A 27284-nucleotide genomic window follows, 5' to 3' on the forward strand; every position below is an offset into this window, starting at 1 on the left:
ATAGATAGATAGATAGATAGATAGATAGATAGATAGATAGATAGATAGATAGATAGATAGATAGATAGATAGATAGAGAGCTAGATAGATAGATAGATAGATAGATAGATAGATAGATAAATAGATAGATAGATAGATAGATAGATAGATAGATAGATAGATAGATAGATAGAGAGCTAGATAGATAGATAGATAGATAGATATGAAGAATGGCCTTTGTGATACCCCGAACTCTCCCACCACTTTCAGTCCAAATGGTACCAAAAGGAAATGGGAGAAGTATTCTGCATATCTCAGTACCTATCAGGCAGGGAATCCACGTGGGTACTGCAAACTAGGAGCATTGTTTGGGCATATAGACATGTTTGGAACAAACACAGATCTATACAAAATGTTAAAAGAAAAAAGAAATAAATAAAAAAGAGGCACATTTGATGAACCACTTAACTTTCTTCAGCCATCACTCTTATGTTTCTATGGTTATAGTACACATTTGCCCAGACTATGGACATTAAAGTATTTACATGTTCTTGCAAGCAGTAAAAAAGAGCTCCCCTGCCCTATAAGTGAGCTGTATCCAGACGTAGGACAATAGGAGGGGTCCTAACACTCGCCCAACCAACATCCAGTATAAATGGCCCCCAAGTTCCAGAAGGGTCCTTGTGCAGGTGCACAGTCAGCACAAGTGGCATGCTCGACCCCTTGACTATAAGTGAACCAAGTACTAGTACTCATATACCAACTGGAGCAATTGAAAGTGGCCAACACATATGTGCTTAGTCATTGCTCAAATGCATTTGGCTACGTACAGTTTGCCTGCTAGAAAAATGACATATATAAATCTTTATATAGGACTGTAGAGAGCAAGCTGGTTCACTATGACCTTTGGCCTAATATGTCTGACCTGTGCCCAGTCTGAGTAAGGGGTCTGTCTGCAGGAGGCTAGAAATAAGGTTTTGGGCATCAGCTGGAAGTGCTTCTTCCCCCTCTGGCCAGACTATCTCATCTGGAAGAAAAGAAACAAGGCAAATTAAAGAGAGAATTAAGAGCGAGAGTATGACATACAGTATATATTAATATCATCTTTTTTAGGAAAAGTTTACCTACAAGTCTATATAAAGTCCATTCAAACATCAATTCTCACATCTGCTCAAATCCTCACTGAACCTGACAGACCATATTCAGATATATAACAAAATATCAGACAGGGACAAATGTACAGGAATAGCTAAACATATGAAAAGCAGAAGAAAAGATACCCACCACTGATCACCTGACCAAACAGCTCCTCAGGGGTGTCACCAAAGAAAGGGACACAGCCCACCAGGAACTCATATAGGATAATGCCCATTGCCCACCAATCCACAGGCTTTCCATAGCCCTGCCGCAAGATCACCTCTGGAGCAATGTATTCTGGGGTCCCACAAACCTGGATATAGAAAAATATATTCCTCTAGTTATTACCTATTTATTATAAACAGGCTGTGTGACAAGTCTGTCTCTCCCACCATAGAGTGAGACAGACAGGAGGAGCAATGTGACATGAAGTCTGCCTCTACAACCACAGGGTGACACAGACAGGAGGAGTTATGTGACAAGGAGTCTGTCCCTCCCACTATAGGGTGGCACAGACAGGAGGAACCATGTGACATGGGGTCTGTCCCTCCCACCACAGGGTGACACAGACAGGAGGAGCTATGTGACATGGAGTCTGTCCCTCCCACTATAGGGTGGCACAGACAGGAGGAACCATGTGACATGGGGTCTGTCCCCCCCACCACAGGGTGACACAGACAGGAGGAACCATGTGACATGGGGTCTGTCCCTCCCACCACAGGGTGACACAGACAGGAGGAGCTATGTGACATGGAGTCTGTCCCCCCACCACAGGGTGACACAGACAGGGGGAGCTATGTGACATGGAGTCTGTCCCCCCACCACAGGGTGACACAGACAGGGAGAGCTATGTGACATGGAGTCTGTCCCTCCCACCACAGGGTGACACAGACAGAGTAACCCTTTATTATCACCTGTTTGTCCAGGAATTCTCTGGCTTCACTCTCGATATGTCCCTCGTATAAATTGGTGGTGAGATTCATAAGCCCCATTTTGGAGAGGCCGAAATCGGTTAGTTTTACGTGACCCATGGAAGTAATCAAAAGACTGAGGTAAAAAAGAAACAGAGACAAAAAAGGAGTGAGATACTCTCAGTTAGACATTACCAGACAAAGACACAGACCATACATACTGATATATACCAGTGAATAAGCAGAAAGTGGAGCAGTGTGGGCACCACATACTGGGCCCAGACTATGATGAGGGCCCAGCATTGTATACAAGTCTCTTTTACTGCTCATTGCACCAATAAAAGCCTTGTATGTATGAGCTTTATACTCATAATTGGTTAGGCTGTGGGAGCACTGTATGTGTATAGTAGGTGTGTGTATAGTGGGTGTACAGTAGGTGATATTTACACATTCAGAGTTTTGCTACACCACCTGCTATATACATGACTATAAAACACTTGAATGTACTGGCATAGCAGGGACAGGGAGGTGGGTTCTCTTCACCCTGGGTACAGCCAGTTGAAGGGTCACATTGTCTACGGCTCTATGGGAACACCCACATACCAGTAGTGGCTTAGTGATTATCACTTCGGCCTTGCAGGTACTGGGGGGGCCCAGTGCTGCAAGACAGAAGCTCTCCCAGGCTCCTTCTTGGCTTTGATGTTTCACATGCCACAAAACAAAGGGGGAGTTTGGAAGGGCTTCCTGCTGGGCACTGCTCTGCTTCTGAGGTCTCGTAACTTTTTTGCAGGGGGAATATTTTTGCTGGAAGGAACGCTTTTGCTGGGAAGAGGTGGCTGAACTGGTTCTGGGGGATTTGCCCACATATTGTCCCATATGCCCATTTGTGTCTCCCATATTGTATTTACTGTACTGACCCTTTGTTGCCTGTGCATTACAACGGTTGCCTCCATTTAGTTTGTGATTGCCCATTTGTAGCCCATATATTGCCAGCCCTGCCATTTATTGCCGACATATTATCAAGTCACCGCTGCTTAGAGGACCAAATTACTTTTTATTCCCCAGCAGACGGTTTGTGTCCAAGGGCGTGCATTTGTACCTGTAGGGATGTGCAAGTTCATATCAGCGTGCAGCCGCATCCTGCACGTAGCTGCAGGCAGCTACATGCAGCACCCGGCACAAGTTTTTGCATCGATGTGCACACTATACGGCTGTGCATGTTAAAGGAGAACTATGGGGTTAAGGCTTTTCCCCATAGTTCTCCTTAGGGTAACGGGAGGACACAAACTAGCGTCCTCCCGTCACCCTAAGCTCAGTATACCGCGAGCTGTAGCCTCCCGATCTACTGAGTCGACCTGTGACAGTTGTCACAGGTCGGCTAGAACTATGAGGTGAGTGAAAAGCACTCACCTCATAGTTCTCCTTTAATGTGAAAGAGGCCTAAAGGCAATATGCCCCTGCTCGTATGTACATGATTACTGTATATGCACAGACTGGTCCTCACTTGTCCGGTTTCAGGTCACGGTGAACTATCCCATAATTGTGCAGGTACTCCAACGCCAATACAGTCTCTGCGAAATATAGCCGTGCCATCTCCAGTGGAAGGGCACCAATGTGCTTCAGCAGTGTGGCACAGTCACCCCCTGCCGAGGATGGAAACACACCATCAGTACAGAAAAACACTTACATACAGTTATGTATACTGTATAGATACCCCATCAATGGTATATTCAAGTCATGAGCCAATCTGGTAGTTTTTAATAATAAAAAAAAAAAATAAGCTGCAAAGGAGGCTGGTTGGGAGTCTTAACACTTCATAAAGGACAGATGCCTAAACATAGGATGTATTATGGCTAAAGCAACAGGTTTACTTTCAGCTTGAGCTGCTGTGCTCTGTAGACATGAGGCTTTATGTTTCAGCAGGAGGCCAGGAGCAACTGGAAAACACATGAAAAGATAGATAAATCAATCGATTCCCCCATCCATGCTAAACAACTTGGATGGAGGACCCTTCCCTGGTGGTGACTGACAGTCACGGCTCTCTGCAGGGAGATGATCGAGAAGTGAGCGAGCGACGGTATGTGTTCCCTCACTTCCCGATCTATTGAGCCGACGTGTGACAGTTTCATTGTCACACGTCGGATCGAACTATGAGGATGAGTGATTTTCACTCACCTCATAGTTCTCCTTTAATGTAACCATATATATCTTGAGCCCTACCTTCCACATACTCCATAACCATACAGAGATGCCGGCGGGTCTGGAAGGAGCAGAACATGCTGACTACGAAAGGGTTCTGTGCAAAGGTCAGGATGTCTCTCTCTACGAAGGCCTGATGGACCTGGTTCCTCAGGAGAAGGTTCTGCTTGTTGATTTTCTTCATTGCAAACCGCTGTCGGGTCTCCCGATGACGGACCAAGTATACAGCTCTGTGGTGAGGGGGGAAAAAATCACACAACATTTACACCCTTTTTTGGCACCTTGGGAGTCTAGCCAATCAAGTGAAACTCTGTATATTGAGTATATACATTGCAAAAGAACTTAAGCAAACGTCATGACATAGTAAGATAGACCTAGCCAATGCACTTGCTCACAACTTCCAGAATTAGTTCTTAGTGGAAGGTACAGTACTGCTTATATTATAATCACATGATCATAGGGTCATAGGGTGGGACTGATTCATGAAGACTGGAGAAGAGCACAAAACTGGAGTTGTTGCCCACAGCGACCATTCAGGTTTTACCTTTCATTTAAGAATTCAGACTGGTCATTAGGGTCAACAGTTCCAAATTCATCCTCAACTATCTCTCTTTTTTTTCTCCTCATTTCCTGGATTGGTCCTATACACCACACAACAGGCTGCCTTTATTTTGACTTCCAGCTCTGTGCACACTTCTGCGGGAAGCAGCGAACCAATTTCAGAAGCAGTTAGCTGAGGATTCTAGGAAATCCTGTTTACGGCTTGCAAGGAAATTACATTTTCTTTTATTCTTGTTTGGCAGTTATGGACCTTTATGGCTGGTAGAACACTAAAATGGGAAGACATTTTTTAAAGGGAACCCATACTGTGAGAAATAAGCTGTCATTGATGGCCTCCAGAAAAGGCTGCTTGGCCGTCATGTTGGTCCATTGGCTTTGATTGGTTTCCGATTGAAGTGTTAGGCACAGACCAGTGTATAAGCCTAAACAGGGATGGGGCCGGGGGAGTAAAGATCTTTAACAGCTTAGTCTTCACAATTATAATACATTAGGCCTGAATATAACGTTTCCTACTTAAGCCCCGTTGGTTGTCTTTGAGTGAGGAAGCCATTTTGTGTTCTGGGCAAGAATTTAAACTGCAGTATTTACCAATCTGGATAATGTAAAGATTGTTTCGCCTTACAAAATGGCTGCCTTCTCTGTGTTTTTTTCCTTAGCAATAGGCTTTATATACTTATAGCGGTAAAAAAAGTGAAGATGCTGTTGACCACATGATGTTGAGCGAATAAGAGGGCAGATTAGAAAATGAAGGCTAAAACCTGACAGGTTGCTATAGAAAACACATCCACTATGTTCTTCTTCCATTTTAAAAAATGAATCCATAGTTTTGTGATCATATTTGATGTGCTAACCCCTCATGAAGCACAGATGTTTAGTTGGCAGTGAATAGTGACCCCCAAACGCTGTGCAGGGCCCATTGTTCATTTCACCTGCAAAAGTGTTGCATCGGACAAGGACCACTCACCCGTAGGCCCCATTACTGATCAGTTTAATGGTTTCAAAGTCGCTCTCCTCTGGCGGTCTTATGGGCTTTGAGACTGCACCTCCTTTTCCCTAAAAAGAAGGGCACAGAGAAGCCTAAGGTAAATCCACTTAAGGAGACTGAGATATAATATGTGTAAGAACAGACAGAAAAACTGCAGAATTAACAATGGCCTGTCCTAAATAACAAGAAAAGAATCTAAAACCTGGTCATCGCTGCCTGGCCATGTAAGTTTAGTGCTCTGGAAATATATATCCAGATAAAGTCTACCAGGTTGATGCTCCTATGTGTTAGTAAGTAGAGGGGTTTTCCACTGCAATTTCTTTTTCAAACCATTAATTCCACAGAATGGAAAGCTGACGGATGTCTCACCTCTACAATGTCCTCACTTTCTGGTGTGTGCGTCTCCACAGTCACTGGCTCTTCAGCAGCTACAACCTCTGTGCAAATACAGCAGAACATCAATAGTTAGGCTTTTCTTTTCACTGCAACAGTAGCAGCCCAATGGAACCAAATGCAGACATGGACAATGATGCCACACAGCACGTAATGTTAATGCTGTTGTGAACACCGATGGCACAGTATCAGTCTCCCCAATTTATGGACCACTCCTTTATCAGTAATAGAAAGTGGACTGGCTTGTATGAAGTACCACTTTACTCCCCACTACTAATGAGAAAGTGGAAAAGTTGCTGCCAGTTTAAATTTTGGCCTCCACAGGCCTTGTGCCACCTTCAGCCATTATAACTTTATATCCCATGACACTGTATAGTAGACATGTGCACTGCCAAAAAATTAGTTTAGTTTAGTTTCGTTCTGATTCGGATTTTGTGTTATTTCGTTTTTCAGAATTCAGGTGTAAAAGTCAATTCGGATTCGGAATTTGGACTCGAACGAAATTCGTTAGCGGTAGTTCGTTTAGTTTTCGTTTCTTATTCGTTTCGTTCATTCGTTTGCAGCAAAGTGACATTTGAGGGGGGAAAATGTTTTTCTCCTTCTCTAATGTCACTTTGCTCCAACGAACGAACGAAATGAATAAGAAACGAATAAGAAACGAATAAGAAACGGAAACGAACGTTCGAACAAACTACCCCTAACGAATTTCGCACATGTCTACTGTATAGCATGTGAAAGTTGGAGGCTAACACTTCATAGTCTCTAGTATTGAATCCTTCCTGAGGTAGACAGTGAAGCCAGTAGTCCTAGAAGTATCTGAGGAACACAGCTCAGGCCACATTAAAATTTGGCATGAAGCACATTAGGGTTTGTAATGGCAGCAGAAGAAAAGGTCATGGAGGCATTTAAGAAGGCCACCTGTTAAGGTTATGGTTTGTGGTCCCCTACGACCTCTCAAGTCTGGTGTCCTCTTCCTCATCTGCTCTACCATCTGCCTTTGCCTGTGTCTAATCTGTTCTGTGTTTTGGCAATTTAGGGGCTCTGCACTCACTAGTCAACACTGGTGTATCTGTCTAGAGTTAGTTTGTACTCACTCTGGCATTTTGGCCCCTGTATGTTCCTTCTTTTGGACTAGGTTCATCCAGATCTAACCTGTATTGACTTTGCTTTTGATTCTTTCTATTTGCATGCATGTCCTGTTGCTCCAGGTCACAACTTTTTTCCTGTCTGTCTGCTGTGTACCTCTGAACTCTGTCTGTTCATGCCTGTACAGCAGTTGTCATGCTGCACAAGTCTCTTTGCACTTTTACCCAACTTACCTGCACTCCATTGGGAGCTATTTATCATCAGCTGGCAACATGGTATGTTCCTGTTTGTGTGTGAACCTGTGCGTACTCTGCCGTGTATCTGCAGGCTTCTCATTTTTCTGTTTCTGCTCTGGATTTCTATTATGCTTATGTCATGAGGTTTCTTCCCTCCAAAATCCCTAGATACAAGCAGCAGTCCCCAGATGCCCATGCAACACCCAGTACACTTAGAATCCAAAAGCAGCTTACCTGGGAAAGGGTCCCTGGTGAGTCCCAGCTGACGAAGGATGTATTGGGGTATGTCTGTCTTCAGATTGCCCTCCTTCACCTGGTCCTCAGCCGCCTCCAGTAAGTGGTAAAACTCCTCAGGGTTAAACTCCTAAAAACAGCAAATACTTCAACTTGACCCAAATATTTGGAAGCTCTCTTTGTAAGTCCTCTATGTGGCTGTGCAATTTTATGCTCGCAATCTAAAAACATTCTAGTATGTGAACTGCCTTTTGTATAGACATGAGTGTAAACATTATTAGTAAATCTCGAAATATGTCATCAGAATGTAAATTATCAATAGAATTATCTTTGGCTTTGTATCTGAACAGATAAGTTTGCAGTATTGCAGATTACAATTTTGCACACTTAGAAGACCACCACTACAGTTGTCCATACAGATGCTATGGGACCTATAGGCTGGAGGTGCATATTCCCTTGCCAACTCCACATTCAGTGAAGCCAAGTGCTCTCTGTACTGTCTGCCACAGATGTTCCCGTACAATGTCAAGAAGATCTGAGGCAGTTACTGTGCACCCGCTCATATCCTTCCAGTCATCCATGGGACAGTTGAAGGGCTTGGGACTATAAAGATGTTCTGAACCCAAGAGCTTAAACTTTGTGGTAGCCTTATAATCGTGTATACTGGACTCGTAATTAAAGGAGAACTATGGGTTTAGGCTTTTCCCCATAGTTCTCCTTAGGGTAACGGGAGGACACAAACTAGCATCCTCCCGTCACACTAGGCTCAGTATACCGCGAGCTGCTGAAGCGGTATACTGAGACGCCGCAGCTGAAGCGGATCCCGACAATTATGCCGGGATCCGCCCAGCTGCGTGACTGACAGCTGGCTCTGCCTATTTAGAGCGTCCGTTCCACCAGTCAGCGCTGGCGGATCGGAGCGGGGAGGGGGGAATCCAGCCCCTCCCCTGTCACGGCTCTCTGATCGAGAGGTGAGCGAACGTCGGTATGTGTTCGCTCACCTCCCGATCTACTGAGCCGACCTGAGACAGAGCGGTACATGTTGGTCAAGTAGGTGGCCTCTAGTAGTGAAGATGCTTATTCTAAAAAAAAATTACATCTATAGAGAGAAAGAGAGAGAGAGAGAGAGAGAGGGGAGAGAGAGAGAGAGGTATGTATACAATAGCCTCAGTTTGGCCAATATTTCTAGGAAAATAAATTACACACCAGGCACTCTAGCAGACGAGCTGGCCGAGAGATAATAATGAGCAGATTCTTCATCAGCTGGGCAATGAAAGCAACTTCTGATCCATCAGATCGTTCCACGGCCTACAGAAGAGAAGCATGGTTACATGAAAGAAAACTCAGTTCAAGAATCTTAAATGACTGATAACTTGTCTAACAGCTAACAAGAGAGGCTACAATAATGACTGGAATGTTATAAGGGGGCCCACACAGTGAACAAGTAGATTATGGCGTCATGCCAGACCAGTCTACCCCTTTACCCCTGATAATTACATCCAGTAGCAATCTGTCCAAGTTATCCTGCAGCTGATAGAAGTAGGTACTGGTGATCATGCCCTCAGTGCTCCGGGTCAGGCAATCCCTGGCCAGCTCCACAATCTGGTGATGGATGAAGTTAAGAACCCCATCAGCCATCGGTAGAACATTCTCTGGAGAGAAGTTGGAGATGAACAACCGGAGTCGATCCTCCATCTGTGCCGTGGCCTGAGAAGAACAAAGTTGATCATCTCATTAGGTAGCAATATATGAGTGGGAAGACATCTAATCAAGGTTACAATTAGTTCCATGCACATAACAGTGATACAGAACTTCTGGAAGATTACTATGTAACTATAATCAATGATCTTACCTTAGGGAATCTCTCCCTATAGACATGATTCATCATTACTATTTCATTGTCATAAGATGAAGGCGACCGGCCAGGACTGTAAAACAATGGACAGGGTCACCAAGAGTTGACATGGCAGAGCCAGGGATGCTAGATAAGCAATGGTAGACTCAAAGATGGAGAAAGCATTTTTAGATTTTCTTTCATTGCCAACATTTCACAGTGAAAATAAGAACAAAGCAGACACCTCCCACTAATCTGCATAGTATAAACCCCAAAAACCACGATCCCACCCAAAATAACCAAATTAAATTAATTGTGAGTGAAACCACACCCTCCAAAGCTTGGCACACTTCTGGGCAATCCATCTGACTAGTATGGTACATTTAATCTGATACAGAGAGCTCCCTCCTGTAGTCAACAGTCTGGTGAATTGCTGATGAGTAAACTTGGCATACCAGTGACATTGAGAGTCATTTAACTTCCGGTCCTAAAGCTGCTATAACAGCTTTCATCACCCTATGCTAACCTGTTACCACAATAAGTGATGTGACTTCTCATGAGAGTTCAATGGACCCTTAAGCTAGCTAGCGGAAGGGCCAATAGGGCCCCAATTTGGGTTGCTTTAAGTACATCTAGACAAGGGTCCATCTATACTTACCCTAAATAGGCCTGTGAGGGTACATTGAAAGGCCAGATACACAGACTAATAGGAATTTAGAGCAGAATACAATCCTGAAACCACCAACTGACCTCAAGCTTCGAGACCGGGGTCGAACTGCCGGTGACCTTCGACCCCCGTCATCATCGGGGATGCTCTCAGTGCTGCCAAAATGTTTGGAGAGGAAGTGAAGTTCATCCAGGGTGGGCTGGAAGGGGAGCTGGTGGAGACGTTCCTGAGATGAGGAGGAGGACTTCAAAAAAAGAAAGAAGGAAGAAGATAAGGAACCAAGAGGAACAGCCAAAACCCAACTTCCCTACAGAATGATTGTGTGGTGGTTGGATCTTTCAAATATAAACTGTTGTCAATGGGAACATTCAGACTGCCATTGTGTTTCTAAAAATGGAATCTGTTTAGCTGTCAAGCAGATTCTTTGGCTTCTGTGCTTTTTGAGTCTCTGATTAAGTACATATAGGCAGATCAGGAACCCTGACTATTATTTATTTCATAACAGGTGTCTGTTCATAGTTGAAAGAGTGTTTTTGGTTGTTTTTCATGCCCTTTCATCGTATTTCTGTACCTCTGGTTCATGGCACTGCAACACTTTCGCTATGGCTGGAGTGGGCTCTGTCAGATGGCAGGGTCTGTATTCAGAAGAGCCACCTACTGACTGGCTCTGCCTGGATATCACCTAGTTAAGTGGTCATGTGATGCACTGTCATAGCTGTGTTTGGGCGGCAATAACTGGAGTTGGTAAGGAGATATATATCTGAGCATATGGTTGGACTTTAGGTCCTCTTTAAAAGGATTTATTACTCACTGATACAGTGGAGCTTGGGGTATTTGTTCCATATCCCGATGATGGAAGGGAGGCAAGAGACCAACGGCGGCCATCTGTCCGGCTAAAAAGAGTAAGAGCATTTACCTTTGTATTTATTTCTCAGAGACAACACAGCTAGAGCTTATTAGAAGACATAAATGCTTAATTAACAGATTCACCAGATCGTAAAGATGAACTCCAGGCAAACAGCTACATGCATGCTTAAAATACAGATACACAAAACGGTTTTACCTGCCAAAGGATTTGTAATTCTGTTAAGTCAGCCTTGTACTCCAGACATCTCCGCCATAATGCATAGTCAGGGGTGGATGACCTAAATGTTCTCCTCTGCCATTAAAGCTCAATTAAAGTCTTATGCTATTTCATTTGTACAAGTCCTGCTCCCACCAATGCTGTGATTTGTGACCAAGTTTTGCTTGAAAATGCCTTAAAATACTGTTTTCTCTCTGCTGCTTCTTGCTCTCCCTCTCCAGTGCTCTGTGGCGGCAGAGCTGAATAATATCCACATCCTCCACTATAAAGCTGCCCATACACCCGATTTTCGCATGCGATCGCGCTTTTCGTCCGATATTCGTAAGGTTGATGGGCAGTGTACAACCTCAAATACTGTACAATCATTCGACTTTTGACTAACCAGCAGGTTAGAACGATTTTCACAAGGTTGGTGGCGTTTCCATACGTTAAAATTCGTACGATTTACACTGCTCATTCGCAAATGAAAATACATGCGGTCAATTACCGAAATTCGTCCGGGTGCTTCTTTTAAAAAATTACTGCTGATTGAACCTTGCGATAATCGAGGCAGGATAGGGCCGGCGTAGGAAAATCGTACGACGGTTTGATCATCGGATGAAAAGTTTCGCCCGATGATCGCAAGGTGTATGGGCAGCTTTAAGGTGCCCATACACTGCACGATTCTCGTACGAGAATCGCGGGAAATCCCGCGATCGTACGAGAATCGTGCAGTGTATGGAAGACGTGCGACCGTTTCTACTGTACGGTCGCACGTCTTCCATCGAACAGTCCCCACACAGGTTTGAATTGCAGAGAAGGCAAAGGGTCAGGTCTGACCACAAGTGTTACTGATTGCTGATTACTGAAAGCACTCTGTTTAAAGCTGCCCATACACCATTACGATCATCGTACGATTTTCGTACGGCGGCCCCATCCTGTCCCGATTATCGCAAGGTTCAATCAGCAGTAATTAAAAAAAAGCTCCTGGACGAATTGCGGTAATCGACCGCACGTATTTTCGTCTGCACATGTGCAGTGTTAATCGTACGATTTTTGACGTACGGAAACACCACCAACCTTGCGAAAAATCGTGCGATCGACCGAAGTTTTCTAACCAGCTGGATAGTCAAAAGTCGATCGATTGTACAGTATTTGCGGTTGTACACTGCCCATCAACCTTACGAATATCGGACAAAAACACAATCGCATATGAAAATCGCCCGATAATCGTAAGTTGTATGGGCAGCTTAAGTGTCCCCATACAGGTTTGCATTGCAGAGAAGGTAAAGGGTCATGTCTGACCACAAGTGTTACTAATTGCTGATTACTGAAAGCATTCAAGTCTGGTACATAGGTGACTGCGCAGGTATATTTAGACAACTACTATAACAGAAAAATGGGGATAGTTACTACAATGCTTAACAGGTTGGTTACTGACTCTCACTCTGACTGACCCTCTGCCTTCTGACTGGACAATAAGGGGGTCTCGTCACACTGGTGATGACACCTCTCTGCTCAGTCTATCTCCCCTCTCCTCAGTAAGCTCCCAGTTCAACCTAAAAAGCACCGTTCAATGAAGTAAAGCCATAATGTTTAATAGCCCTTTGCACTTTTCCCCCAGGGCTGCTGTGAGCTGCCCTGCCTATGACTGCCAATTACAGTAAAAATAGTGCGTGATTTCAGCAGCAAATTTGTCCAAAGAGCTGTTATGTGTACAGCCTGAGAGCGAGGAGACAGAAAGATAGAGCAAAAGACACATAAAAAAGAGGAGAGGACGGCACTAAACAAAAACATTTCCAGAGTTTCTAATCTTAAGCCGCCCATACGCTGGTAGATTTTTGTACGAATGTTCATATGAAAAATCTTGTCAGAACATTTGATAATGCCATCAGACACTTGACAAATGCGGATTTCTTAGGCCTCATTCACACTGCTAAGGGCCGGCCCATACAGATCCGTGCTGCGTGCACGGGCCGTATCGGGCTGCTCCCAGGAAGGACAGCGTGTGATTATACGTAGCAGCCTGTTCTTCTCTATGGGAGTACGCGACTATACGCTCACCCGAGCACGGATCCTGTCTGCGTCTGAGCACGGACACCTGCACGCATATGCAGTTCGGGTGAGGATACGGCAGCGCACGGCCGCGCATTCCTGTAGAGAAGAACAGGCTGCTGCTTACAATCACACGCAGCACCTGTCCTTCCTGGGAGCGGCCCGATACGGCCTGTGCACACCGCACAGATCTGTACGCACCGGCGCTTATCAGTGTGAATGAGGCCTAAAATTGCTTTATTTGAGCCCCGTAGACATTATGAGCAGTTGACGGTAGTAGCCCCACTGCAAGGGTACGTTTTTGGTATTCCCACCAAATCTGAACTATGCTCGTCCTATAAGTAGAGATCATGCTTATTCCTCCACACGTGTGGTCAGCACTAAAAGGAAGTTGGATCAGCATTTTGTCCCGGGAAGGTATTTTAACAATTTTAACCCTTCTGTTATGCTTTACCCATCCACAGCAAATCTCCAACAAAAGAAATATTGGTAACATTGAAAAGAAATCGTCCTCTTCAGAGACAAGCAGAGCATTGAGCACATCATCGGAGTGATATTGGAATGTCAGCAGTAACCAGCAGGGTCCTCCTACCCCTTATTTCCTGTTTTGTATCATGAATAATTGATATGTGTTTACTGCAATCTACATAAAATATAATCACACTATATAAATAAAAGATATTAATAATATGTAATATTTATGCTGTGATAGAACAGCGGCTTAGAAGATGCCCCATCTGCAATCTCTAGTTTAATACTGTATTATCCATCTGATTATGTGTAATCTCAAGTGGTTAAGTCTTTCTCCTCTCTCTTTGTGACTCACAGACAATTCTTTTATAGGCCTGGCCATGGAGTGCCCTTGTCTCCGCAGCAGTGAACTTAAAGGAGAACTATGAGATGAGTGCTTTTCACTCACCTCATAGTTCTAGCCGTCCTGTGACAATGAGACTGTCACAGGTTGGCTCAGTAGATCGGGAGGTGAGCGAACCTCTCGATCCTGTCACGGCTCTCTGCCGTGACAGGGGAGGGGCTGGATTCCCCTCCCCCCGCTCTGATCCGCCAGCGCTGACTGGCGGAACGGACGGGGGAGGGGGCGGGTACAGCTGGCTCTGCCTCTAGATAGGCAGAGCCAGCTGTCACTCACGCAGCTGGGCGGATCCAGACATCGATGTCGGGATCCGCTCCGGCTGCGGCGTCTCAGTATACCGCGAGCTGTAGCTCGCGGTATACTGAGCCTAGGGTGACGGGAGGACGCTAGTTTGTGTCCTCCCGTTACCCTAAGGAGAACTATGGGGAAAAACACTGACCCCATAGTTCTCCTTTAAAGTGAACGACTGTCCAGTGAGTTTACTCTATGCACTATTTATACATAACTTCTCAAATGCTGATGATATAGCTTACAATGGATGCTGTTCCTTGATGTTTTCCTGCAGAATCAGCTGGTCCCCTGAGCACAGTCCCTGATATTCTGTTTTAGGGTGACTTCTTTCCCTTGCAGGGTCCTTTGGAGCCACCCCTGTGTGCGCTAGTGAGCTGTGTGTCTCCAAAAACGCACAGCAAGCCACATCCCTGCTCTACACATCTCCTTCTTCTGTCCCTCTTCCTTCCATCACCATGCTTGTAGATAAACAGCTGCTGGATACTGTGTTAGGGTGGCTCCTTTCCCTTGCAAGGTGGAGCCACCGTGTGTGTGCTAGTAAGCTGTGTGTGTCTCCACAAACACACAGGAACAGCAAGGCAATCCACTCCTCTCCTGCCCCCTCCGCCTTCTTCTTCTAAGCTAGTCGATGTACGTCCACTGAAGGATGCCCTGTCCCTTGTGATCTTGTACTGGGCAGGAAGTTCAGGGAAGCCGAGCTGAGAGAGTTGGAATTGTTTGGAAACATGATGACTGCAAGTGCTTGGGCAAAAATGTAAAAAAAAATACTTTGCTAAGCAATGTCTATATGTGTGATCTGGATTCATTAGTTTGATTGTGAAATACTGACACTTGCAGAGCATTCACTTCCTGCTTTGAAAGGGCAAAATGACTTCAGTTTGCCAACGCAATGCACACTGGGAAGGTTACATCAGCAGAGCATTGCTGGGAAATCTCATCTGTAATCTCAGGAGATCTCAGCGAAAGGCATTTTCCTCCCCTGAGATGATGTAAATGGTCACATGTCTAGTGACATGTGCCAGAAATCCAGGAAGTAAAAGGAGAGCTAGTGATCTGCCCTTAGTAAATATGGCCACTGCCAGAAGACTGGGAAAGAAAAGAGAAATAAGATATACAAAGAATAAAAACCTGGCAATTATCTAGAAGTATGTGTGTAGATTGTCATAACTAAACATTTCTAAAGGTGTGTTTGTTGTTATTTTAAAGATCTGGGTAAAGGTCCGCTTTAAGTCCAAGTTGAATTGTTGGAAAATAAATGATAAAAGTGGCCATTGAGTTTTATTTTATATACACTTTTCTTTGTGGCCTTTTAAAGACGACAAGTAAGCCAAACAGGTTTTATTTTTAGCCTTTAAATGTATCACCCAGGGGGAAGAAATGTTGCAATGTGTTTACATGGAATCAATTTGAAGACGACCATTTATGTTCTGCTCCTTTTGTTGACAATATTGCCTCCCAATATAAATGTTGGTGAACAGCCCTCAACATGGCAAAACGGACACACTTAAAATAAAGTGTTTTTGTCTTTCCAATTTGTGTTAGTTGTTTACAGCGTAAAGTGAAACAAATCTTGCTATGGTTGCTGCTACCTAGATTTTATTTATATGCACATTTGAGATAATCTCTGCAATGTTTGACAATAACATGTCAAGCATCATTTCTAGTTGCAGTTTCTCACAACTGCCCCATAAAATAGTCTTATAATACCTTCCTTCATAACTGTCCTCCCTTTTGCTGTTCCAGCAGTACCATTGAACCAATGATCAGCTTCAAGGTAGTTAAAACCTGTCATTATTACCATTGTCCCAGCCTCTGCAGCCCTTCCTTTCAGTGTAAGGAACAGCATTTGGGGACCTATGGCATACTCCAACTATTAAAGCCCCTAAAGCAGACCCCCCCCCCCGCATACACACACACACAAATACATTTTTATATATCTTTTTTTTGCATACATATCTTTTTTTCTGTTGTCATCTGGCTGGTCACATGGCATCCCAGGGTCTCTCTCTTCCTCTTCTCTCAGGTGTCAGCAACCACAGGGAGCTTTGCTGTCCTCTGCAGCATTCTCCTTTGTGCCCAGGCTAGCATAATCAAAAGCATGGACACCGGCGATCCAATAGCTGATCAAGTACGACTATTTATTAACGTACCTGCTGCATAGCAAATACACTCAATGCTCAGTGCGTTGGAGTGCTGGTGTCCATGCTTTTGTTCATATGACGAGGCTGTTGCCATCCGCCGACAACCGTAGCAGCCATCTTATCACATTGGAATAGTATCAGAGTGCAGTGGGTATATGGACTATATCAGGCTGGCATGATGACACACCTGCATGGGGTGTGTCCATGACACCCTGGGCCCATGCAAAATGGGTTGTATGGTGCTGCATGTCATTCAACCCAGAAGAGTTAAAGATATTCCATCGCACTCCAGACCAACCAACGTATCCCTTCTTGTAACTGCAGTGGGTGCTGAAATGGCCAGCAGATGGCGGCCCAAAAACAATAGAGGAAATGAGGTCACCAGCACACCGGGGTCCACATTATCATGATGTTTGATCAAGATGCTATCATAAAAGATTGCAATGTTTCTCAACGAATGTGGTCCCTTCATCAGGCAAAACAATGTGTCAACCCAGAAGAGGACTGCCGCTAGACCATGGAGCAGAGAGTCTGCTGGAGGCAATACAGTACTGGAGAGAAGGTGAGTGTTGCAGTGCAGTGACTTTGTGATTAGTATTTCTGCCTTACAGCACTGGGTGTCCCTAGTTCAAACCCCAGTCAGGACATGATCTGCATGGTGTTTGCATGTTCTCCCTTTGCCTGCGTGGGGCAGGCAAAGGGAGACATGCTGGAAGGTTAACTGGCTCCTGTCTAAATTGGCACTAGTCTGTGTATGCATATTAGGTAAGGAAGGACCTTAGATTGTAAGCTCCTTGAGAGTAGGGACTGATGCAGAGGTGTGTGTCGAGTGTGCTGGGCACACCCTAATCCCCCCTGTGCACACATGGAGCTCCTGTGGTCCGCAGCCCCATGCAGCTTCTCTTGATCGTGCTGCTGTTCTGCGACACCCTGCTGCTCCTTAGCCTGGCAGTGTGAGGCATCGCGGTGGGCAGGAGACGAAGTCCTGCCAAGCTCACCCTGCTGTCCTACAAACAGTTCAGTCCCAATGTGCCCGAGAAGACCCCGGGAGCCAGCGGGAGGTACAAGGGCAAGATCATCCGCAACTTGGAGAGCTTCTAAGAGCTCACCCGAAACTACAACTCAGACTTTATCTTCAGGGACGAGGAAAACATGGGGGCGGACAGGTTCATAACCCAGGTGAGGAGCCCAGGGGTGGCAGCATGACACAGGTGAGGGGCCCAGCTTTTATACAGTGCTATAGTCTGAACCCAAGCAGCAATCTACAGAAGAAGGCAGACTACAGGTACCACCATATAGCAATAATTTGCATAGGATATAGAGAACAGTAAAAATATAAGCAATATATTCTATCTGGAAAGATAGGCGTAAATCTAATGTTACCTGCGTGAGGATGCAAAGGAGAAATGAGCAGCGGCACTAGGAGAAAAATTGCGAGGGCTGTCCATAGGGCTTCCCCCTAAAATTTTAAAAAATAAAACACAAAAGGGGTTAAACCAAGTACAGAAAGTGACGGGAAATCTAACATTTAAGTTGTCACAGGAAAAGGAGGTGAGTGGAGATATTCCAGTGGTGACAACTAAGAAGAGCTATCCCTTTGATTTAGAGAGATCTTACTTCCTGCTGTGTCTCTGGGAAAGGAAGTAAAGGGAAATCTCCCCAAAGAGACCCCTAGAAGGGTCTTTCTTAACCATTCCGATATCTTTCCAAAACTGACAAAAAAATGTTGGCTTCCTATACACTTTGGAATATTTTCTTTCTCCATACTGCAATCCTTAATTCCATCAGAGTTCCAATCCCAAGTCCATGAAACAGGTGTGACCTCTACGCCACTGACTTCGGGCACCAAATATGGCAACATTAGAGTTGCAGACATCAGGACTGTCACTCACGGCTCCCTGCAGGGATTCCCCCCTCCCTGCTCCGATCCTCCAGCGCTGACTGGCGGAACGGACGGGGGAGGGGGTGGGTACAGCTGGCTCTGCCTCTAGATAGCTAGAGCTAGCTGTCACTCACTCTGTCACTCCACGCTGGGTGGATCTCGACAGTAATGCGTCTCAGAATACCGCAAGTTGTAGCTCGCAAAATATACTGAGCTTTGGGTCACGGGAGGATGCTAGTATATGTCCTCCCGTGACCCTTAAAAGAACTATGGGTGAAAACACTTACCCCATACTTCTCTTTTAACCCTTGCAGTGCATAGGAAGCCACACTGCAAGGGTTACAAAAACACTCAGCGTTCTGCTTTAACCACTTACTGACATTTTAAAATGGCTCTGCAGAAGTACAGCCAGCCACAGGAGGGTCTGGCAGAGGCTGCACTGCTGGCTATCAGTAAGAGTCTATGGTAGTCAAACTTCAGCCCTCCAGCTGTTGTGGAACTACAAATCCCATGAGGCATTGCAAGATCTGACAGTCACAGGCATGGCCCCCAGAGGCAGCTGTATGCTAGAATATGTAGTTTCACCACAGCTGGAGGGATGGAATTTGCTTACCGTGGTCTATGGGGTTTATTTACTAAAAGCTGTTCACTTTGCAAGGAAAATGGCACTTTGCAGGGGAAGTTTCTCCCTTAGTGAATGAGATGGAGATCTGCTGACTTCCATCATCCAATCATGTGACAGCAAAAATCGTGTTTTGTTTTTTTAGTTTTTCTTTGCACATGATTGGGTATTCTTGGCAAAGTCATATTTCACCACATTCATCAAGCTAAGGGAAACTTCCCCTGCGTAGAGCAAATTGAATTGCAAAGGGAACAGCATATTTGCCTTTAGTATGTCAACTCCAGTAAGTCTTCGCTGAGAGAATGTTAATCTACATGTCACAGTGAACTAGCAGCACGCACCTGTTATTCACTCTTGGTGCACAGACAAGAATCACAATGTTACAAGTACAATGTTAATACAAAAATCTTAATTAGGTGAAAATGTTTGATTAAGAACCTTTACTTGTAAAATAACCAATAGAAGTCATAAAAAACACGAGCAGGGAAAACAGGTTTTACTGACGCTGCAGAATTATGATCTGCACATCTAGGATTCTCTACGGAAGTCATCACCCATTGGCAGGCTGTTCCTCACGCTGCAGTGGGCAGGAAAAGCTGCATAACTCACCGCTATATGTATAATTGAGGAGGTCACCTACTTTGTGAAGAGCGTGCCAGATCAAAATGTGGAACGCAGCTTGGTGTGACAGATGACGATGACCTTGCCGGACCCTGTTAGAAGCTTTTAACCTTCAGCGGTAAATGTTTTGGCCTGTTTTTTTGTTTTGTTTTGTTCTAGTACCCTAGCTAGACTTTACAAAGGTTTCTTGGGAGCTGCTGGAATGGCAGAAGTCCTGGTCTGCATTCTCAGGGTCATCTCTATAAGGAGGCAGCCTGAGGCTCAGACGGCATCTCTTTTGGTCACATCGGGGGGCGGCAGGCAGCCATTCTGCTGCACAATGTTTGCATTGCGCCTGCTGCCCCGTTTTGGCCCAGGGCATCCCAGGTTGCAGCCCAGCTAGGAGATGTGTAAGGACCAGACACATCTCCCTGCCCAGCTCCTGGAAACCTGGGATGCTCTGGTTAGCATTCGGCCAACTCCTGGCAACCAGTGGCGTCAGTGAGCTGGGCGGGATGCCCCACCAGCATCCCCGTCCCAGAACATGCACCTCCAGCACAACCCCCTCCCCCCCCCCTCTGCCTCATGTGGCTAATAGGCTAGGGACACCACTTGTCCCCTCAGTCTGTATAAGACTAAAGGGAAGGTTGAAGTGTACCTTTAATCACCCTAAGAGCTTACCTATGTGCCCCGGCAAAGGAGAATGCGGCCGGGGGAGCGTGGGAGAACTGCTGCTCGTCAGGATCAGGCTCTTCCTGTTGCTGCTTCTGCAACTGCAAGACACAAAGAAAATAGAATGGAAATGCATGTCATCTCAGAGGACAGGTACACTTTATTTGCACAGAAGGAGAGGCCGTGAGACCGCATCTGATGGACAGACATCGCCTGGAGATCAGTGCAGACAACGAGTCTGGAATCTGAGACAAGGCGGCTCAGCTGGCAGATAAGAGAGGAAGCGTGACACCTCTAGGGAGAGCCTGTACATGTACAGACACACACATGTGCTACACCGAACATACAACCCGAGCCAGACACTCCTGAATAATAGATGATGTATGTGCTGCCTACCTACTCCATTCCGCCTGACATACTTTTCTCTAATAGAGTGCCAGCTCTGGAGAACAAAATCTGAGACATTCTATCGCTTATCTTCAGTCTATTGTTATCTTTTTTTTTTTTACTTTGAGGGTTTTTCTGTTTTGGGGTTTACACCATTAACATTTATCTGTTTTATATAGTAAATCTATTTCACATGCATGCATTTAAAAGTACCCTTGCAATGGGGCTAACCACTCACTGCAAGAGTTAATTGCTTCTTTTATGTCTAGATGGTGGAATAAAGCAGATTTTCTTACCTGATCCTCGCTCCTGCCGGCTCCCTCCAGGCTGCCAGATCGGTCCCTGCAGCCTCTTCTTGTCGGTCCAGGGACCACTGACATAGTCATGACTAATGCAGATTCCATAGACCTGCATTACACATGAGGACTTTTGAGGGACAGTCCATCAGCAGGAGCAGAGAGGGAGAAAAGGAGCGCGCCAACCAGGGCCATCTCTATAATGAGGCAGCCTGACGCAATTGTCTCAGGCGGCATCTCTTTGGGTCATGTGGGGGTCCTGCAGGCAGAGCGGCAGTTTGTCTGATGCCCCCTTTGCTGCCAAAGCATCCCAGGTTGCTACGGTAAGAGCTCCTAGAGACCTGGGACTCTCTGGCTGGTGTCCCGCTCAGCTCCTGGCAACCAGTGAGCTGGGCAGGATGCCGGAGCTAGAGGTAGCATGCACCACCAGCACACCACAAACCCCCCGGCATTAGACAATGAAAAATCTAGGACACCCCTGGCGCTGACCCCCAAGGGCATGGGGAACAGGTACATAAATCTGCTTTACTCCACTCCCCTGCAGTTCTGGGATAACCCCACTGCAAGCGTACTTTTTCTCTTTGCCCGGAAATGGGCTTTAATGCATGAGATCCCATTCATTCCTATGTAGCTAGTTCACATGTATGCCAGGCAGTGCCAAGCAATGTCAAGCAATACCACTAAAATGAATAACTGCACAGAAATGCACTTGTTCTTAAAGCTCCTGCACCATGAAAAATACTTATTTTGAATTCATCTCTATAAACTTGATTAAACAAAATAGCATCTATAAAATGCATAAAAAATACACATTACTGTCATATACATATGTGTAAAAGGACCCTGCATTTTAGGGCTTTGAATACACCAGCTTAATAATATAATTCTACAAAATCATTCACTTAATTGCATAAGGGCCAACATTCTGCCCCTTTCCTTCACGGCCAAGTTTTTAAACTCCTATATCCTGCTCAACACAGGTCCTCCCCAGATATAGTGGGGGCCATACACTCCTATGAGTGCAGGAGAGGACAGCGGAGGGTATGATAGGGGCAGAATGTGCAGGAGAGGAGTGTGGAGGGTATGACAGGAGAAGTATGTGCATGAGAGGAGTGTGGAGGGTATAATGGGGGGAAGTATGTGTAGGAGAGGAAGGCAGAGGGTATGAAGGTGGCAGTATGTGCAGGAGAGGAGCATGGAGGGTATGACAGTGGGCAGAATGTACAGAAGAAGAGTGTGGAGGGTTTGAAGGTGGGCAGTATGTGAAGGAGAGAAGTACAAAGGGTGGGAAGTATGTGCAGGAGAGGGGTGTGGAGGGAATGACAGTGGGCAGTATGTGCAGGAGAGGGGTGTGGAGGGAATGACAGTGGGCAGTATGTGCAGGAGAGGAGTGCAGAGGGTATGACAGTGGTCAGTATGTACAGCGGAAGAGTGTGGAGGGTATGGCATCTTTAATAGTGCATACATCAGACCCAGAAAAGGGACAATGAAGGACAAAAAGGGGACAAAGGGATTTGGTACCAAATGAGGGACAGTTGACTGCTATGCTTAAAGGTATGAAATGATGGATCAGCCAGACTGAGAGTCAATCTCATGTCTATGGGAGGCATCCAACACCACTCACTGTCCTGATCATTTTCGTTCCTTCTGATGAGTTGGGGAGGGCCTCTAATATCCCCTCTCTACTGACATAAACCTCTCTGCATACAGCTGCCCCCTGAGGGCAAATGGATGGTGCATGCACAAATGACGGACCTCTCCAGTCTATTGGCAGGCCAATCTCCCCAATACCTCTCCATTAGCCAAACCTACTCTGATGTCTGAAACAAAGAGCTCAGTACCTACAGTATAATGAGTTTGTGATGACACAATTAGATTTAATGTGCAATTTCTGCAGAATGAGGCCCCTAACCTGCAGGAATGACGTAGGAGAGGTGACAGCAGGGGTAATGAACCCTTTAGGCAATGATTGTTTATTATGTGCAATGAGCATTGACTCTGAGCTTTTTGGATGTCACAGCTATCAGAAGTGCTAAGGGTCCCCCATCATCTATACAAACTACAGAATGTGGAAGGAAGGACCTATGGGCCTTCAAGAACAGCAACGCCTGTTTCAAGACCAATGCTACACGGCACTCAGATGTTTTATTGGATAACTTGGATCATGAAGAAGACAATGCACATTGCAAAATTCAAAGTGCTTTATTTTAGCCAGATTAATAAAGAGGACCTGAAATTGTAAATTACATTTTAGTAATGGTCCACCATGGCCTCCTCAACACCTAGGGTTCACAAGAGCAGACCTCGAATCAGGCCCGGTGCAGACCTAAGCGATCCAGGATCGCGCGGTCCTGCACAATGCAGACAGCGATTGCCACGCGGCCCCATTGATTTCAATAGGGTGACATCCGCGCGGCAATCGCAGAAAAAAGATAGATGTACCTTTTTTTGCAATACACGACGCGCGGCTGTTTTGGTGAGGTGTCGCCTAGGTAGGCACTGGCCCTCAGACTTTCTGTTTCAGCAGCCCCAGACATTTTTCAATGATTGTTTATTTTGGGGATTGGTCCATCCAAAAGTGTAGGTGGAACTTGTTTGGTTACGTCATCCCCTGGTTTCTTATGTCTTGGATTCTTCAACTGATGATCTCCCTGCCATGAGTACCATCTCATGTTACTGCACATCTGGAAGGTTTAGGTGTTCCCGTCTACCCTTGTTTGTTGCAGCTCCTCCTGTTTTTCCCTCCATAATCTAATCCTAACATAATTAAAAATCTAGCGCCGAGATCTCACCAACAGAGTAAGTATTATATGCAAATGTGAAGTTTCCAGGTTGTTAACTCTCCAGCATCTACCCAAAATGAACATATATTTTGTTGCATTGACCCATTAACCTATATTTCCTTTTGATTTCGGATGCAAAGTTTGAAAGTTAAATTAACTTTTCGGGTCTAAAGAAGGAAAAAGAGCCTGACTGCTATGAGCTGTAGACAACAAACTAGCCACTACACAGAGTGCACTTCCATCCAGCATCCCTTCCCTAATTATAGCAACTTGCTCACGACTCTTGTGATGGGATTTTAGGCATTCACTATGAGCGTTGTTGAAGCTCCCATTCAAAACAAGATTCGCACAGTCTGTTCATGGTCACCCTGGCACGCCTGGTGTTGGAGGCTTTTGCACAGCAACCGGTTCAAGACCAATTGATCGGTTTTTTTAGGGCACGCTAGAAAACAGAAGCTGATATTTCAAAGCTTGCTTCAGCCAACAACCTTTCTTCTATTTGCTCCATTTTTCCCATGCAAATTAGCCCAACTGAATTAAAATAAAACACAAGATTCCCCCTGCTCCGTGGTGCTCTAGGCGTCTGTCTCATCTGCATTCATTATACATACAGGGCAGAATTCATTGTGTTAAACTCCGTAGGCTGGAATCCCATTTTCCAAGATACAGAACCCGTCCTTGAGGCCGACCTTAGATGGGCCATTGTTCTTGGGGTGACGTCTGCCCTGTATTCACATAGGGACCCGATACACTGTGCATGCAGTTCACTACTCCCCATGGACAGTAGGCTGGTTGGGTCACTCAGAGATTTCCCATCAAGTTGGAAAGTCTTTGTTAGCAGTGATCAGACTTTTGGGGTCTTAAGGAGCTGTTTGTGCTCCCCCAAGGTGAACTCATAAACAGTGTGATCCTCATCTGAACATTGTATGGGCGCAATTCATGTCAGAGGTATAATGAGTCATCATTACAGGACAAACAGACATAGTTTAGCTACCCACGGGCAAGAAATGGCAGTCGCTTGATCCATCTATGTCTAGCCTAACAGGCATCAATCTCCGGTCTACAGGCCCCACACATGACTGTCAGCTTATCCCAGGAAGGACTATTGATCAAGTTAGAAAACTTGTCCCAGTCTCTATTCTTCCTCCCGGTGATGAGTGGTGCAGAAAGCCTCCACCAGCGTCACTCTCTATTGACTAAACAGGATCGTTCAGCCATGACGCCTGCTCCTGGTTAGGAGCGCATTGCCTGTTCCCCTTAACTCATTCCTCCTTTTTACTTACGCCTGCACAGGCTCTTGAATAATCCATTTTCCCTTACAGTGGAAATTAAAATGTATTCATCTCACCGTAGGGGGAAATTTATTTAACTTACTCTGAAGACACCAAGAAAGTAAGAAAGACTAAGGATAGATAGATAGATAGATAGATAGATAGATAGATAGATAGATAGATAGATAGATAGATAGATAGATAGATAATTTATCTATTTGTTATCTTTGCCGATTTGCTATTTATAGTCTATGCTGCTTCTTTCTTTCCTTCTTCCCATTTCCCTTCCCTCTCCTTTCCTTTCCTTCTAGCCCCATTATATACTTCTTACCTATTCATCTATCTATTTAAGAAGTAGATGATGGGGCTGAAAGGAAAGAAAGGAAGGAAAGAAAGGAAGGAAGAAAGGAAAAAAAGAAAGATAAAAGGAAACATAGATAACAAGTAGATATAAGAAGTGGATAGCTAGATAGATATAGTAAACTCCCCATTATCCTGCACCCATGGGGATTGGTAGATTTCGGATAAATGTAGTTTCTGGTTGCTTGTGAGTTACTATTAAAGATAGATCTAACAAATGCCATACTATACCATACCTCATACTATGCCATACCTCATACTATGCCATACCTCATACTATGCCATACCTCATACTATGCCATACCTCATACTATGCCATACCTCATACTATGCCATACCTCATACTATGCCATACTTTAGACTATACCATACCTCATACTATACCATACCTCAGACTATTCCATACCTCATACGGTACTATGCCATACCTCATACTATACCATACCTCAGACTATGACATACCTCATACTATGCCATACCTCATACTATGCCATGCCTCATACTATACCATACCTCATACTATGCCATGCCTCATACTATGCCATGCCTCATACTATACCATACCTCATACTATGCCATACCTCATACTATACCATAGCATAACATAAGCTCTGTATCAACTTCATATTAATATTGAAATGCAGTAATCAAAAGCAAATTAAGGCACACGATCATTTGCAGGATAATACAAGCCGCAGATCAGCAGAACAATAAGTACACAGGGAATTTTTTTTTAAATGATTAGATGAATGCCGGATGGATGAGAGTTCTGGTTAGTTGAATGCTGGATGACAGAGAGTTTACTGTATATGAATAGATAAGTAAATGGAGAAAAAAGGAAAAAGAAAGAGAAAAAGAGAGAAAGAGAGAGAGAAAGGAGAGAAAGAGAGAGAGAAAGAGAGAAAGAAAGAGAAAGAAAGAAAGAAAGAAAGAAAGAAAGAAAGAAAGAAAGAAAGAAAGAAAGAAAGAAAGAAAGAAAGAAAGAAAGAAAGATAAATGATACATAGATAATAAGTAGATAATAAGAAGTGGATAGCTAGATAGATAAATGGATATATGTATAGATATCTACATAGAAAAATTAAAAAAGATACAACAAAACAAAGATAACAAGTAGATAAGATGTGGAAAGAGAGAAAAAGAAAGAAAGAAAGAAAGAAAGAAAGAAAAGAAAGAGGAAAAGAAATAGATAATAGGACACGGATCATACAGCAATGTCATCACACACCTGCTCACAGACAACATCCGCTGCAGCTAATAGAACTGAGTCCCCATATTTGGGAGGTACACATAGTAGACCTTCATCTCCCCCATTAGAATCCCCTCTTGCCTGCCCTTCTCTACAAGCAGCAATGTTACCTCTTGGTGCGCCTGAACATGTCTGGAGGAGGTAGGTGACCTCGGCCAGGTGAGCAGAGGGGGTCTGTCAGTGAAGAAGGGGTTGTCACAAGGTGATCAGAGATGCTCCAAGAAAGACATGGTCATTAGCAGAAGACTGGAAGGGGACAGTTGGCTGTTGAGCAAAGGACGATGACAGGACAAAATAAAAAGGAAGGAAGCAGAGGAGAGGAGAGATGGAGCAGAAGGGGAGAGCACAGGACAATAGAGGAGACAGAGAAGAGAAGGACCAAGGGCTAAAAATTGATAGAGAGAGACAGAGATAGAGAGACAAAGGGACAGGAGAAGGAGCCGGGCACAGCTGTGATGATGTATAGGTAGACAGCAGGATAGAGAGAGACAGAGAGACAAAGGGACAGGAGAAGGAGCC

General features: G+C 44.9%; 1 protein-coding gene across 1 annotated transcript in view; it reads right to left on the reverse strand.

The window, feature by feature from the left end:
- LOC108803192 (microtubule-associated serine/threonine-protein kinase 1-like) overlaps window positions 1-27082 on the reverse strand; it is a gene marked incomplete at its 3' end in the record, with an annotated part of 28677 nt that extends 1595 nt beyond the window's left edge. The window contains exons 1-16 of the mRNA XM_018575030.1: window positions 26876-27082; window positions 20429-20520; window positions 18027-18102; window positions 11034-11115; window positions 10306-10466; window positions 9574-9649; window positions 9219-9428; window positions 8928-9029; window positions 7722-7851; window positions 6142-6209; window positions 5752-5840; window positions 4248-4456; window positions 3532-3670; window positions 2031-2163; window positions 1264-1429; window positions 905-1006 (exon numbers count right to left, since the gene is read on the reverse strand). Coding sequence (XP_018430532.1) covers window positions 905-1006; window positions 1264-1429; window positions 2031-2163; window positions 3532-3670; window positions 4248-4456; window positions 5752-5840; window positions 6142-6209; window positions 7722-7851; window positions 8928-9029; window positions 9219-9428; window positions 9574-9649; window positions 10306-10466; window positions 11034-11115; window positions 18027-18102; window positions 20429-20520; window positions 26876-26895 — 1855 coding nt within the window. The remainder of the gene's footprint in view (window positions 1-904; window positions 1007-1263; window positions 1430-2030; window positions 2164-3531; window positions 3671-4247; window positions 4457-5751; window positions 5841-6141; window positions 6210-7721; window positions 7852-8927; window positions 9030-9218; window positions 9429-9573; window positions 9650-10305; window positions 10467-11033; window positions 11116-18026; window positions 18103-20428; window positions 20521-26875) is intronic.
- Between the last annotated feature and the right edge of the window lie 202 nt (window positions 27083-27284).

Source organism: Nanorana parkeri, unplaced genomic scaffold (genome assembly GCF_000935625.1).
Source record: "Nanorana parkeri isolate BGI_ZX_2015 unplaced genomic scaffold, ASM93562v1 scaffold3481, whole genome shotgun sequence".
NCBI classification, from domain to species: Eukaryota; Metazoa; Chordata; class Amphibia; order Anura; family Dicroglossidae; genus Nanorana; species Nanorana parkeri.